The 13,430-nt window shown below is 54.8% G+C and overlaps 1 protein-coding gene across 6 annotated transcripts in view; it reads right to left on the bottom strand.

Moving 5' to 3' along the window:
- The window catches only part of MLXIPL (MLX interacting protein like), a 31,900-nt gene extending 19,631 nt beyond the window's left edge, over nt 1-12,269 (bottom strand). For 5 of the 6 annotated variants that reach the window (XM_032756951.2, XM_032756966.2, XM_058444168.1 and 2 more), the window contains exons 1-2: nt 11,922-12,269; nt 3,678-3,784 (exon numbers count right to left, since the gene is read on the bottom strand). In XM_032756951.2, the coding sequence (XP_032612842.1) occupies nt 3,678-3,784; nt 11,922-12,214 (400 nt within the window). In that variant the 5' untranslated portion in view covers nt 12,215-12,269. Of the gene's footprint in view, nt 1-3,677; nt 3,785-11,921 lie in introns of those variants that run through there. The other variant, XM_058444180.1, reaches the window with a different exon arrangement.
- Between the last annotated feature and the right edge of the window lie 1,161 nt (nt 12,270-13,430).

Below are 13,430 nucleotides of genomic sequence, written 5' to 3'. Positions count from 1 at the left end.
CAAGTGATTCCCCCCTCCCCAGCCCAGAGATCCCATGCTCTGGACTGTTTCTCATGGAAAGGCGGTAACCATGTGGCTTCCTGGGGGCTGAGGCAGGCTTTGTTTAACACTGATAAGTTTATCCCTTCATTCAGCGCCTAACCCTTTGCACCTATGCTGGGACAGGTACTGGGACAGGACACATGGATGAATCAGGCAGGGTGCCCACAGCTTAGCAGGAGAGATAAGGAAGGTAAACAAACAACACGAGACAATGCAAAGTGGAAAGTCCTTCTTGCCCCAGGAGCAGTGCAAAGTGCCGGGGAGCTCCCAGGAAACCAAGACGATTTCAGAGTGTGGGAGTATGACTGTTGGATCAGGAAAGGAAGGATCTTAGAGGCTAGGAGCCTGCAGGGGGTGGCAGAGCCCTTCTTGCTTGAGCCCTAAGGCGAGACGTTAGGGGCGTCAAGCCCAGTAGCCCTTCTCCTCCCCGCTCCCGTGAAGCCCACCTTCAAAACTTCGGCGTTTAGGGAGGAGGAGGGGTCTTGACATTTGTTGTATGTGTGTCATGTGCTGCTATGACTATGACAGTGAGATACGGATGATCTCACTGAAAACTCAGTGAACCTCAGAAATAGGACCTATTGACCAGGCGCAGTGGCTCGTGCCTGCAATCCCAGCACTTTGGGAGGCCGAGGCGGGCAGATCACTTGTGGCCAGGAGTTCAAGACCAGCCTGGGCAACATGGTGAAACCCCGTCTCTACTAAAAATACAAAAATTAGCCAGGCATGGTGGCAGGTGCCTGTAGCCCCAGTTACTTAGGAGGCCGAGGCACAATAATTGCTTGAACTGGGAGGTGAAGGTTGCAGTGAGCCGAGATCATGCCATTGCACTCCGGCATGGGTGACAGAGCAAGACTGTTTCAAAAAAAGAAAACCAAGAAAAAACAAATAGGACCTGTCATTCCCATTTTCACAAATAGCAAGCTTCGACTCCGGGAGGCTAGAGACTTTCCCAAGCCCACACAGTTAGGGCATGCTAGGGCTTGACTGAAACCTCACTCTGTCTGATTCTGAACCTGGGGTCCTTCCAGCAACTTGTGCAATAGTGTCTGGGTGAGGACCCCAGGTGACATCATGCCTCAGCTGTCATCAGAAATTTCTTCTCCAGGCTGGGTGTGGTGGCTCACGCCTATAATCCCAGCTCTTTGGGATGCTGAGGCGGGCAGATCATCTGAGGTCAGGAGTTCAAGACCAGCCTGGACAACATGGTGAAACCCTGTCTCCACTAAAATTACAAAATTTGGCGGGCGCCTGTAATCCCAGCTACTTGGTGCCCACAGTTTAGCGGGAGAGATAAGGGAAGTAAACAACCAACACGAGACAACACAAAGTGGAAAGTCCTTCTTGTCCCAAGAGAGGTGCAGGAGGCTGAGGCAGGAGAATCTCTTAAACCAGGGAGACGGAGGTTGCAGTGAGCCAAGATCATGCCACTGCACTCCAGCATGGACGACATGAGCGAGACTTCGTATTAAAAAACAAAACAGGCCGGGCACAGTGGCTCACGCTTGTAATCCCAGCACTTTGGGAGGCCGAGGCGGGCGGATCATGAGGTCAGGAGATCGAGACCACGGGGTAGAAACCCCATCTCTACTAAAAATACAAAAAAATTAGCCGGGCGTGGTGGCGGGCGCCTGTAGTCCCAGCTACTCGGAGAGGCTGAGGCAGGAGAATGGCATGAACCTGGGAGGCGGAGCTTGCAGTGAGCCGAGATCGCGCCACTGCACTCCAGGCAGTGAGCCGAGATCGCGCCACTGCACTCCAGCCTGGGTGACAGAGCGAGACTCCGTCTCAAAAAAAAAAAAAAAAAAAAGAACCAAACCAAACCAAACAAAAAAACCCCCCACAATTTGGAGTCGGGCAACTGTGGACTTCCAGCCAGCCCCAGCTCTGCTTCTTTTACTCTCTGTGAACCTGAATACGTCACTTAGCTTCTGAGCCTCAGTTGCTCATCCATAACATGGCGGTAATAAAACCTATCTCCCAGGGTTGCTAGGAAGCCTTAAATAAGGTGATTTACGAAAGTGCCTGGCATGTAGATAAATGGAAACCAGAAAACACACCCTCTCCCTGCTTGGATGAAATCCAGTGGGGCGAGGACAGAGAATACTGCGTGTGGTCTCTCCTGGGCTTTGCATTCCCAGCTCAGTGCAGCCTTTGATCCTGCAGCAGAACCTGAGCTGGATGAGGTCCCAACACAGGGCTGACAGATCCAAGTCCTCTCTGCCTCTGCTGCCCTGCCATGGGGAGTGGGGTGTTCCCAAATGAATGTGACCTCCTTAAGGGTACATCATGTATTGGACACCAACTTAGTGGCAACACCCTTGAATAACTGTTATCTCCATACCAACCATGAAAGGTAGGACTATTGGCCTCGTTTTTTGTTTTGCCTTTTTTTTTTTGAGATGGAGTCTCGCACTGTTGCCCAGGCTGGAGTGCAGTGGCGCGATCTCAGCTCACTGCAAGCTCCGCCTCCTGGGTTCACGCCATTCTCCTGCCTCAGCCTCCCAAGTAGCTGGGACTACAGGCACCCGCCACCACGCCCAGCTAATTTTTTGTATTTTTAGTAGACACAGGGTTTCACTGCATTAGCCAGGATGGTCTCGATCTCCTGACCTTGTGATCTGCCCGCCTCGGCCTCCCAAAGTGCTGGGATTACAGGCGTGAGCCACCGTGGCCTCGTTTTTATAGATAAGGAAGCAGGTTCAGAGAGGCTAGGCAACTAGCCTGAAGTCACACAGCCAGCAAGGGGCAGAGACGGGGCGGAGGAACTAGCTCTGGGCAACTCTAAGTCCAGAGTTCCTTCCACTAGATGGCATGGCCTCTCTGGATCCCCTCTGCCCAATTCTCCATGGTGGGCACCTACTGGATATTCAGGAAGGACTTCAATGAAAGGCTGGTGGAGACCCATGCAGGATCCTCAGTTTCTCCATTTACAAAGTGATGCAGTTGGCCCCACTAGTGTCTAATGGCCCTTTTTACCCTGGCATTCAAGGCACCCAACTATGCTAATGGATGCAACATGGGCTTTGAACTGTACCTCAAATCTCAGCCTACCCTAGTGCTACTGAGGGGTGACCTCTGCTGTGCCCAGCTTCACAGTGGAAAGCACCCTTTGGGACATATTCCCCGAGACCCCCTGGAGGTCAGGAGCTATTCAGGAGTCCTGGTGCTGGGGGCCTGGTCTCCCCCTAAAAGGCTGTCAGGGTCGGGCGTGGTGGCTCATGCCTGTAATCCCAGCACTTTGGGAGGCCAAGGTGGGCAGATCACTTGAGGTCAGGAGTTCGAGACCAGCCTGGCCAATATGGTGAAACTGTCTCTACTAAAAATATAAAAATTATCTGGGCATGGTGGTGGGTGCCTGCAGTCCCAGCTACTTGGGAGGCTGAGGCAGGAGAATGGCTTGAAGTTGCAGTGAGCTGAGATGGCATCACTGCACTCCAGCTTGGGCAACAGAGCAAGACTATGTCTCAACAACAACAAAAAAAAAAAAAAAAAAAAAGGTTGGCAGAACTCTGCTAGTGCTGGCCTTGAGGGCCCTGGGGGTTTTCCTGGGCAGCCACCATGTAGAACCCTCTGGCAGGAGGGTTGGAGGGGGCGGTCCCTCCTGGCTTGGGAGGCTGGTGGTACCCACTCACACTGGATATACCAGGCCCTCCAGATGGCGTTGTTCAGGCGGATCTTGTCTCTGCAGAGTAGCTTGAGGCCTTTGAAATTCTTCCACTTGGGAGACACCAGCTTGCCACTGTCAAAGAGGAGAGGAGTAGGGTTAGGGAGACCCAGTGCTGCCACAGAGGCTGGTCCCCATATTCCCCATGTACTAGGCATCCATCTATGGTTGGCATTTGAGGGGCCCCTCCAAACCTGGCCCCCCAACCCAACCTGCCTGAAATTCCTACCCAAAGAGTCAGACCTTCAAAATCCCCTTCCAGACTCCCACCAGCGGCCCCTGTGTTTCCTGGGGAGACCTGTTTGTCAGTCTACTACAGAACAAAAGCCACGCTGAAACCTGTGGATCAGCTCAGCCCTAGAAACAACAATGTCCAGTGGCCTCACAGGTGTGTCTTGGAGGCTGGCTGGGGACAGTGTTCAGGCCCATTTCTTACTTAAGAGAATAAGAAATGACCTTCCTGGGCTGGGTGCAGTGGCTCACGCCTGTCATCCCAGAACTTTGGGAGGCCAAGGCGGGTGGATTGCCTGAGGTCAGGAGTTCGAGACCAGCCTAGTCCAACATAATGAAGCCCTGTCTCTACTAAAAATACAAAATTAGCTGGGTGTGGTGGCGCACACCTGTAATCTCTGCTACTCAGGAGGCTGAAGCAGGAGAATCGCTTGAGCCTGGGAGGCGGAGGTTGCAGTGAGCTGAGATCACACCGTTGTACTCCAGCCTGGGCAACAAGAGTGAACCTCCACCTCAAAAAAAAAAAAGAAAAAAAAAAGACCTTCCTGAGAGTCAGGGAGGAAAGGGGCAGGTCCGAGGACATTCAGGCCTCCTTAGGCCCAGGAAAGGCAAAGGGAATGGCCATGGTTTGCCTGGTAGAGAGGGAGCCTCTGTGTTTTGTTTTGTTTTGTTTTGGTTTGTTTTGGTTTCGTTTTGTTTTTGAGACAGAGTCTCAGTCCGTCATCCAGGCTGGAGTGCAGTGGTGGGATCTCAGCTCACTGCAACCTCCATCTCTCAGATTCAAACAATTCTCATGCCTCAGCCTCCCGAGTAGCTGGGATTACAGTTGTGCGCCACCACGTTCAGCTATTTTTGTTTAGTATTTTTAGTAAAGACGGGGTTTCACTATGTTGGCCAGGCTGGTCTCAAACTCCTGACCTCAAGTGATCTGCCCACCTTGGCCTCCCAAAGTGCTCGGATTACATATGTGAGCCACCATGCCTGGCCAAGGGTGCCTCTTCATAGAGAGTGGCAGTCACTGCCTTCGTCGTACAGTCCTTTTGGTGTCTGCCATGCCCAGAATCCCAGGATGGCAACCTGGACTCAGCGAGAAGGTGTGCTCTTCTCAGGGCTGTGCAGAAGACAATGAACCAACAGATCCCAAAGGAAGGCAGCTAGGATGAGCAAATGGTATTCATGGAGACAGAACACCCTCACTCTAACCCTAGCTGTCCATCAAATCCACAGGATGGGCTGGGCGCGGTAGCTCATGGCTGTAATCCCAACACTTTGGGAGGCCAAGGCGGGAGGATCTCTTGAGCCCAGGAGTTTGAGACTAGCCTGGGCAACATAGCAAGACCCTGTCTCTACAAAATAATTTTAAAATTAGCCAGGTGTGGTGGCATGCGCCTATAGTCCTAGCTACTAGGGAGGCAGAGGTCAGAGGATCTCTTCAGCCCGGGAGTTTGAGGCTACAGTGAGCTATGATCACGCCATTGCACTCCAGCCTGGGCAACAGAGCAAGATCCTGTCTTGAAGGAAAAGAAATTCACTGGATGGAAGAGCTTACACTGGTGAGGGTTCTGCTAGGCACAGGCCAAGTCTGCTGCCTCCAGGAAGCTGACCCAGGAGGCCAAGACATTCAGGGTCTTAGACCCCCTGCTAGTCTCTCCCTCCCTCTCTCCTCTCCATCCACAAGCCAGGGTTGTGTACCAGTCCCCTCTAGCCCACCTTTTGTATCCCTTGCTCAGATCTCAGATGGGAAGGCTAAGGCCCCAAGTCTTAGCCATTTTTTTTTTTTGAGATGGAGTCTCATTCTGCCACCCAGGTTGGAGTGCAGTGGCATGATCTTGGCTCACTGCAACTTCCGTCTCCCAGGTTCAAGCGATTCTCGTGCCTCAGCCACCCAAGTAGCTGGGATTACAGGCATATGCCACAACACCCGGCTCACTTTTGTATTTTTAGTAGAGACAGGGCTTCATCATGTTGGCCAGGCTGGTCTCGAACTCCTGACCTCAAGTATCCACCCACTTTGGCCTCCCAAAGTGCTGGGATGACAGGCATGGGCCACCGTACCTGGCCACCAATGCTTAGTCTTTCAGAAAACCATGCCTGCTTCCTCCAGGGGTCTTTCCTGCATTCTGGTGGTGAAACGTGGGTGGGTGCCAGTCTGACTCTGCAGCCTTTCCCCACTTGAGTGCATTGGTCATTGGGCCCTCTCTCCTCCCTGGTCTCCAAGTTCCTGTGTTTGCTTTGGGGTGGGGGTGGGGGACTGCCCCCTCCCCACCAGGGACAACAGGCCTCATTACCCAAATAAGATACACAGCCCAGCTCTCTGGGCCACTGGCTGGGCCCCTCCCTCCGAGAATTAGATAAACACCATCTGTTTGGCAGGGAGACATGGAGGTGGGGTGGGGGGAGACTCTGCTACCTCCTGGGCCAGCTTCTTCTGTGGCACCTGGTGGGGGACTCCTGAGTCTGTTGTCCCTGTCTGTATCCCAGCAACCTCCCAGCCCATTCTGATCACCCCGTGTCGCACCCTCGACCTGCCTGCCTTCTCTCCCACTTCCATGCTAAGGTTACGATGTTCATGGCCCAGGCAGGGTTAGAGGAGATGTGACAGTGACAATATCCAAGCCCAGGAGGAAGAAAAGGATTTGGGGCTGTGAGAGAAGAGACAGCCTGGAGCAAGGGCGTAACGCTAGGTTTCAAGAATTTTTTATGACTGGCTGGGGATGGCTCACATCTGTAATCCCAGCACTTTGGAAGGCAGAGGCAGGAGGACTGTAGGAGGCCAGGAGTTTGAGATCAGCATGGACAACATAGTGCGACCCTGTTTTGACAGTTAAAAAGTTAGCTGGGGCCGGGCACAGTGGCTCACACCTGTAATCCCAGCACTTTGGGAGGCCGAGGCGGGTGGATCACCTGAAGTCAGGAGTTCGAGATCAGCCTGACGAACAACGTGAAACCCCGTCTCTACTAAAAATACAAAAATTAGCTGGACGTGGTGGCGGGCGTCTGTAGTCCCAGCTAGTTGGGAGGCAGAGGCAGGAGAATGGCGTTAACCCGGGAGGCGGAGTTTTCAGTGAGCCGAGGTTGTGCCACTGCACTCCAGCCTGGGCGACAGAGCAAGACTCTGTCTCAAAAAAAGAAAAAAAAAATGTTAGCTGGGCATGGTGGTGCAACCTTTAGTCCCAGCTACTCAGGAGGCTGCAGTGGGAAGATCGCTTGAGCCCAGGAGTTCAAGGCTGAAGTGAGCTGTGATCACGCCACTGCACTCCAGCCTGGGCAACAGAGTGAGAAGCCAACTCATAAAAAACAAACAACTTCTGGTCGGGCGCAGTGGCTCAAGCCTGTAATCTCAGCACTTTGGGAGGCCGAGGTGGGCAGATCACGAGGTCAGGAGATCGAGACCATCCTGGCTAACACGGTGAAACCCCGTCTCTACTAAAAATACAAAAAATTGGCCGGGCATGGTGGCAGGTGCCTGTGGTCCCAGCTACTCGGGAGGCTGAGGCAGGAGAATGGTGTGAATCCGGGAGGCAGAGCTTGCAGTGAGCCAAGATCGCACCGCTGCACTCCAGCCTGGGTGACAGAGCGAGACTCCGTCTCAAAAACAAACAAACAAACAAACAAACAAACAAAACAAAACAAAACAAAAAAATTTCTTATGACCAATAGAAAAGTCTGATGGGGAGCAGTGGCAGGCCTGTAATCTAAGTACTTTGGGAGGCTGAGGGGAGAGAATTGCTTGAACCCAGGAGTTCGAGACCAGCTGGGCAACACAGTGAGACCTTATCTCTATTTAAAACTACTAATAGGGCCGGGTGCGGTGGCTCACGTCTATAATCCCAGCACTTTGGGAGGCCAAGGCAGGCGAATCACCTGAGGTCAGGAGTTCAAGACCAGCCTGGCTAACATGGAGAAACCCTGTCTCTACTAAAAATACAAAAATTAGCTGGGCATGGTGGCGCATGCCTGTAATCCCAACTACTCGAGAGGCTGAGGCAGGAGAATCCCTTGAACCAGGGAGGCGGATGTTGCAGTGAGCTGAGATCATGCCATTGTACTCTAGCCTGAGTGTCACAGCGAGACTCTGTCTCAACAACAAACAAACAACAACAACAACAACAACAACAAAAACTATTAAAAGAAGAAAAGGGCTGGGCCCAGTGGCTCACGCCTGTAATCCCAGCATTTTGGGAGGCTGAGATGGGTGGATCACAAGGTCAGGAGTTCAAGACCAGCCTCGCCAACATGGTGGAACCCCATCTCTACTGAAAAAAAAAAAAAAAAATTTAGCCGGACGTGGTGGCGGGCGCCTGTAATCCCAGCTACTCAGGAAGCTGAGGCAGAGAATTGCTTGAACCCCTTGGGTGGAGGTTGCAGTGAGCTGAGATCGCGCCACTATACTCCAGCCTGGGCAACAGAGTGAGACTCCGTCTCAAAAAAAAAAAAAAAAAGAAAAAGAAAAGAAAGAAAAAGGCAGGACGCGATGGCTCATACCTGTAATCCCAGCACTTTGGGAGGCTGAGGTGGGCAGATCACTTGAGGTCAGGGGTTCGAGAGCAGCCTGGCCAACATTGTGAAACCTCGTCTCTACTGAAAATTAAAAATTAGCTGGGGATGGTGGCACATGCCTGTTATCTCAGCTACTCTGGAGGCTGAGACATGAGAATTGCTTGAACTCAGGAGACGGAGATTACAGTGAGCTGAGATCATGCCACTGCACTCCAGCCTGGGCAACAGAGTGAGACTCCGTCTCCAAAAATAAATAAATAAATAAATAAATAAATAAATAAATAAATAAATAAAAGGAGAAGAAAACTCTGAGACTCAGAGAGGGGGTAGAGAAAACCCCAAATTCAGCTGCCCACCTCCCACCTTTCAGGAATTCCTTTTAGATTGCCCCCTAACCAGGTCCTGTTTGCTCCCCTGCACCCTCGAGGCCACTCTTCCTAAAGCTAGCCAGCTCTGACCATGAACAAGCGCTCCTTCCTTGAATCTTCCAGAAACTACCTCCCTGAGGCTTCCACCCACAGAGCCACGGAACACGGCCTCCTCAATCCTCCCTCTGCCCACGCTAACCTGCAGAGGGTGAAACCCTGCCAGGCCTCTGCAGGCTGGTCTCTGGGTCAGGCTGGTCCCTGATTCAGGCAGGTCCCTCAAGCTGACTGTTCTTCCCACCACCTTCTGAACTCTCTGCCTTACTGTCTCTTCCCATACAGTCACTCCCCTGGGACACTCAGCCCCTGTAATCTGCTCCCCTCCAGGGGACCCCTGGAACTGGGGGTCTTTGAGGATGAAAACACTGTCCCAGTTCAAGCCTCAGGGCTTTTCCTCTACCAAATGGGGAAATCTAGAAGCTCTCCTGGTACCAAGCCAACCCTCCATCTCCCTCCCTCCCTCCATCTCCCTCCCTCCCTCCATCTCTCTCCATCTCCCTCCCTCCCTCCCTTCCTCCCTCCCTCCCTCCATCTCCCTCCCTCCCTCCCTCTCTTCCTTCCTTCCTCTCTCCCTCCATCTCCCTCCATCTCCCTCCCTCCCTCCTTCTCCCTCCCTCCCTCCATCTCCCTCTCTCCATCTCCCTCCATCTCCTTCTCTCCATCTCCCTCCCTCCTCTATCTCCCTCCTTCCTTCCATCTCCCTCCCTCCCTTCCTTCCTTCCATCTCCCTCCCTCCCTTCCTTCCTTCCTCCTCCCATCTCCCTTCTTTCTTTCTTTCCTTCCTTCCTTCCTTCCTTCCTTCCTTCCTTCCTTCCTTCCCTCCTTCCTTCCTTCTTTCCTCCCTCCCTCCCTCCCTCCTTCCCTCCCTTCTTCCCTCCCTCCCTCCCTTCCTTCCGACAAGGTCTCACTCTATCACCCAGGGTGGAGTGCAGTGGCACAATCATGTCTCACTGGAGCCTCAACCTCCTGGGCTGAAGTGATCCTCCCACCTTAGACTCCCCAGTAGCTGGTACTAGGAATGTGCCATCACACCTCGCTGATTAAAAAAAATTTTTTTTGACCAGGCGTGGTGGCTCACGCCTGTAATCCCAGCACTTTGGGAGGCCAAGGCCGGTGGATCACCTGAGGTCAGGAGTTTGAGACCAGCCTGACCAACATGGTGAAATCCCATCTCTACTAAAAATACAAAAAATTAGCTGGAGGTGGTGGGCGCCTGTAATCCCAGCTACTCAGGAGGCTGAGGCAGGAGATTCTCTTGAACCCGGAAGGCAGAGGTTGCAGTGAGCTGAGATGGCACCACTGCACTCCAGCCTGGGCAACAAGAGCGAAACCCTGTCTCAAAAAAAAAAACAAAAACAAAACTTTTTTTTTTTTTTTGATAAAGACAGGTTCTCAGTATGTTGCCCAGGCTGGTCTCCAACTCCTGGGCTCAAGCAATCCTTGGATGAGAACCTTGGCCTCCTAAACTGCTGGGCTTACAGGCAGGAGCCACTGTGCCCAGCCAGAGAGATTTACTATTAATATTTGGGTATTTGGGAAGAAAACACAGTCCTCTCTACCCCAGCTCTCTCTGACTGGGGTTACATCAGCCTTGAGTCAGCCTCTTGCGGGGGGCAATTTTTGGGGTGCGCTCTGTCCCTTACCTTGCCAGCTCCCCAGAACCTCTCCTCTTTGGTCACCCATGGTCAGGGTTGGAAGTGAGGCCCCCTCCCAAATAGAGTGATGTGTAGTATATAATGAGCAGCCAAAGTTGGGGGTGGGTAGGAAATGGGAGACCCTTAGGAGGAGGAGTGCCGGCATCCGGTGTACCAGGACCTTAGATGCCCTGTCCCAGGCAGTCGCGTGACATTTGGGGAGGGAGGGAGAAGGGACGGGAATTTGAACTTTCCACACGGGTCCGGCGCCCTGGCCGATCGGGTTGCAACATGACCTGGGCCCGGGGCCAGAGCTTGTGGGCCAAGGTTACTCCGCCTCCAGCCAATGGGGTCGCAGCTGGGCGGCCGCGGTTGGGGGCAGGCAACACTCCCCTCACAGTCCCCACCCCAGCTCCCGCTCCCCCGCAGGGAGGCAGGTGCCGATCTGTAGCCAGCGGTTCTCAGAAGGGGAGGAGGCGCCGCGGAGGAAGAGGAATATTTGCACAGAGAAAAGATCAAGGCCAGCCGATCCCCCTTTCTCCCCTACGGGTTTTCGGTTGATAATTTATACTGGCCCCTCAACTCCGGGGAACTTTGCTCCAGGGCACTGGGCCAGGCCTCGGGTTCGCGCCCTCCTCTGGGACGCGGGGCGTGGAGCGGAAGAAGGGCGCGGCCTGTGCGCTCTCGGAGGCGCTAAGCGGGGGTCCCAGGCAGCGACCGGCGCTCAGCCTAGTGTGGCGACGCGGGTAGGCGAACCCAGGCCTCCCGGGCACCGGCGTAACCTCTGCGAGCTGCGCCTCTTGGACATTTCTGGGACATCCTCCTCCCGCCACCCTTAACGTAGCAGATCAAGAAGAGGTGTCTCAGCAATTGCGGGGAGGTGGACGTGAGAGTGGGCCAGTTCCAGTCCATTTGGGTTATGAACTGGGACAATCAGGGGCGCTGGGAGTATCTCAGGGTCCAGGAATAGGGCGGGCCTGGGCCGGGGCTGCTGGGGAGAAGGCCGAGGCCTGCAGGGGGTCGGGTGGAGTGGCTCCGGAGTGGAGAGTGGGGATGGGCGCGGGTGGCCTAGGGACCTGGGACGCCTGGCATTTTTGGAGGGACGGAGGGGCTGGGACAAGAGAGAGGGGACCAGAGGTCCAGGTAGAGGAGGGGCGCAGGCGGTCTGCGCCTCGGGGAAGAGGGAATGGGGGAGGAATGGGAATCAGAAATGCGTGGGTCCGTCAGGGGCCAGCGGGCTGGGCCGCGGTAGGAGGACCTCGGGGCTGGGAGAAAGAGGGTGTCCAGGGCGTGATCGGAGCCTCCGGGAGCCGCAGGACCGGGCTCGGGTGGGGTGTTGAGGGCCTCAGCGCGCAGTCCTGCCCCAGACCCCCCCATCCCCACCTGGAGGCCAAGGCCGTCGGGGCCCGGAGCCGTCCTCACCTGTAGGCCAGGCTCAAGCACTCGAAGAGGCGTGTGAGTGTGGGGTCGATACTGCGCGGCCCGAAGTCGGAGGGCCCCACGGACCCTTCCTGGTCGCGCCGCCGGGGCAGCGAGTCACTGTGCGGCGACGACACCATGAAGTGACCGCTGTGGATGACCTGCGAGCGGAGCAAGCCGCCTGCGCTGCGCCGGAGACTCGGGTCCTCCGAGTCGGTGTCCGAGTCCGAGTCTGGGCTGGGCGCGACCCGCGGGACCTGCAAGCCCGCGGCCAGACCTGCCAGCGCCCCGGCCATGGCTGTCGCCGCCGCCACCGCCTGGTCCAGGCTCCGCGCAGCGCGCGGAGCAGCTCTTGGCCAACCGGGCCTCATTAACATAGCCCCGCCCCCACACCATAGGCCGATCGGGTGGGCGGGGCCTGGGACGGGGCGGGGCTTGTATTAGCATAATCCTTACGCCAGGTGAGAACCCGGTGCTCTGGAGCTCCGGCGGGTCGGCCCCATCTCCCTTCCCGTCTTTCCTTGGAGTCCTGATAAAGCCGCCCCTACTTTGCTCCGAAGGGATATTAAGAGGGGTCAGGCCGGACGCCAGGGGCTCTTGCCTGTAATCCTAGCACTTTAGGAGGCCAAGGTGGGAGGATGGCTTGAGGTCAGGAGTTCGAGACCAGACTGAGCAATATGGCAAGACCCCCATCTCTACCAAAAAAATGCAAAAATTAGCCGGTCATAGTGGAGAAAGCCTGTAATACCAGCTACTAGGGAGGCTGAGGTGGGAGGATCCCTTGAGCCCAGGAGTTCGACAATATGGCAAAACCCTGTCTCTACAAAATATACAAAAATTATCCAGGCATGGTGGCGTGTGCATGTAGTCCTAGCTACTCGGAAGGCTGAAGTGGGAGAATCGCTTGAGACCAAGAGGTTGAGGCTGCAGTGAGCGGAGATCGCGCCACTGCACTCCAGCCTGGATGACAGAGTGAGACCCTGTCTCCACAACAAAAGGGTCCCCTATCACACCTGAGCCTGAAAGCGCCTCAGGATCTGGGGTTTGTGCTTTCAGGGGCATCCTCTTGTGAGGCCAGAGATCACCATCTCCCCTCACCTAACTCCTGCCCTCCACCTCCACCCCCCGCCCCCCATATTAGCTCCTCTGGGTCCTCCACACAGCTGGAAGCCCCCACCTCTCAGGAGCCTGATGTGGTAAGCCCAAGGCAATGCCCCTGAAGGGCCTGGCCCACAGGAGGTTGTTAATAACTCTAGTTAACATGGTGGCTGACATGGTGGCCGGGCGCGATGGCTCTCGCCTTCAATCCTAGCACTTTGGGAGGCCATGGTGGGTGGATCACTTGAGGCCAGGAGTTCGAAACCAGCCTGGCTAACATGGCTAAACCCCTTCTCTACTAAAAATACAAAAATTAGCCGGATGTGATGGTGCGTGCTTGGCTTGTAATCCTAGCTACTCGGGAGGCTGAGGTGGAAGAATCACATGAGCCCAAGAGGTGGAGGTTGCAGTGAG

Source organism: Hylobates moloch, unplaced genomic scaffold (assembly GCF_009828535.3).
Source record: "Hylobates moloch isolate HMO894 unplaced genomic scaffold, HMol_V3 SCAFFOLD_1, whole genome shotgun sequence".
Lineage (NCBI taxonomy): Eukaryota > Metazoa > Chordata > Mammalia > Primates > Hylobatidae > Hylobates > Hylobates moloch.
Note: the sequence above shows the minus strand (reverse complement) of the source record. Positions and strands in the feature narration are given on the sequence as shown.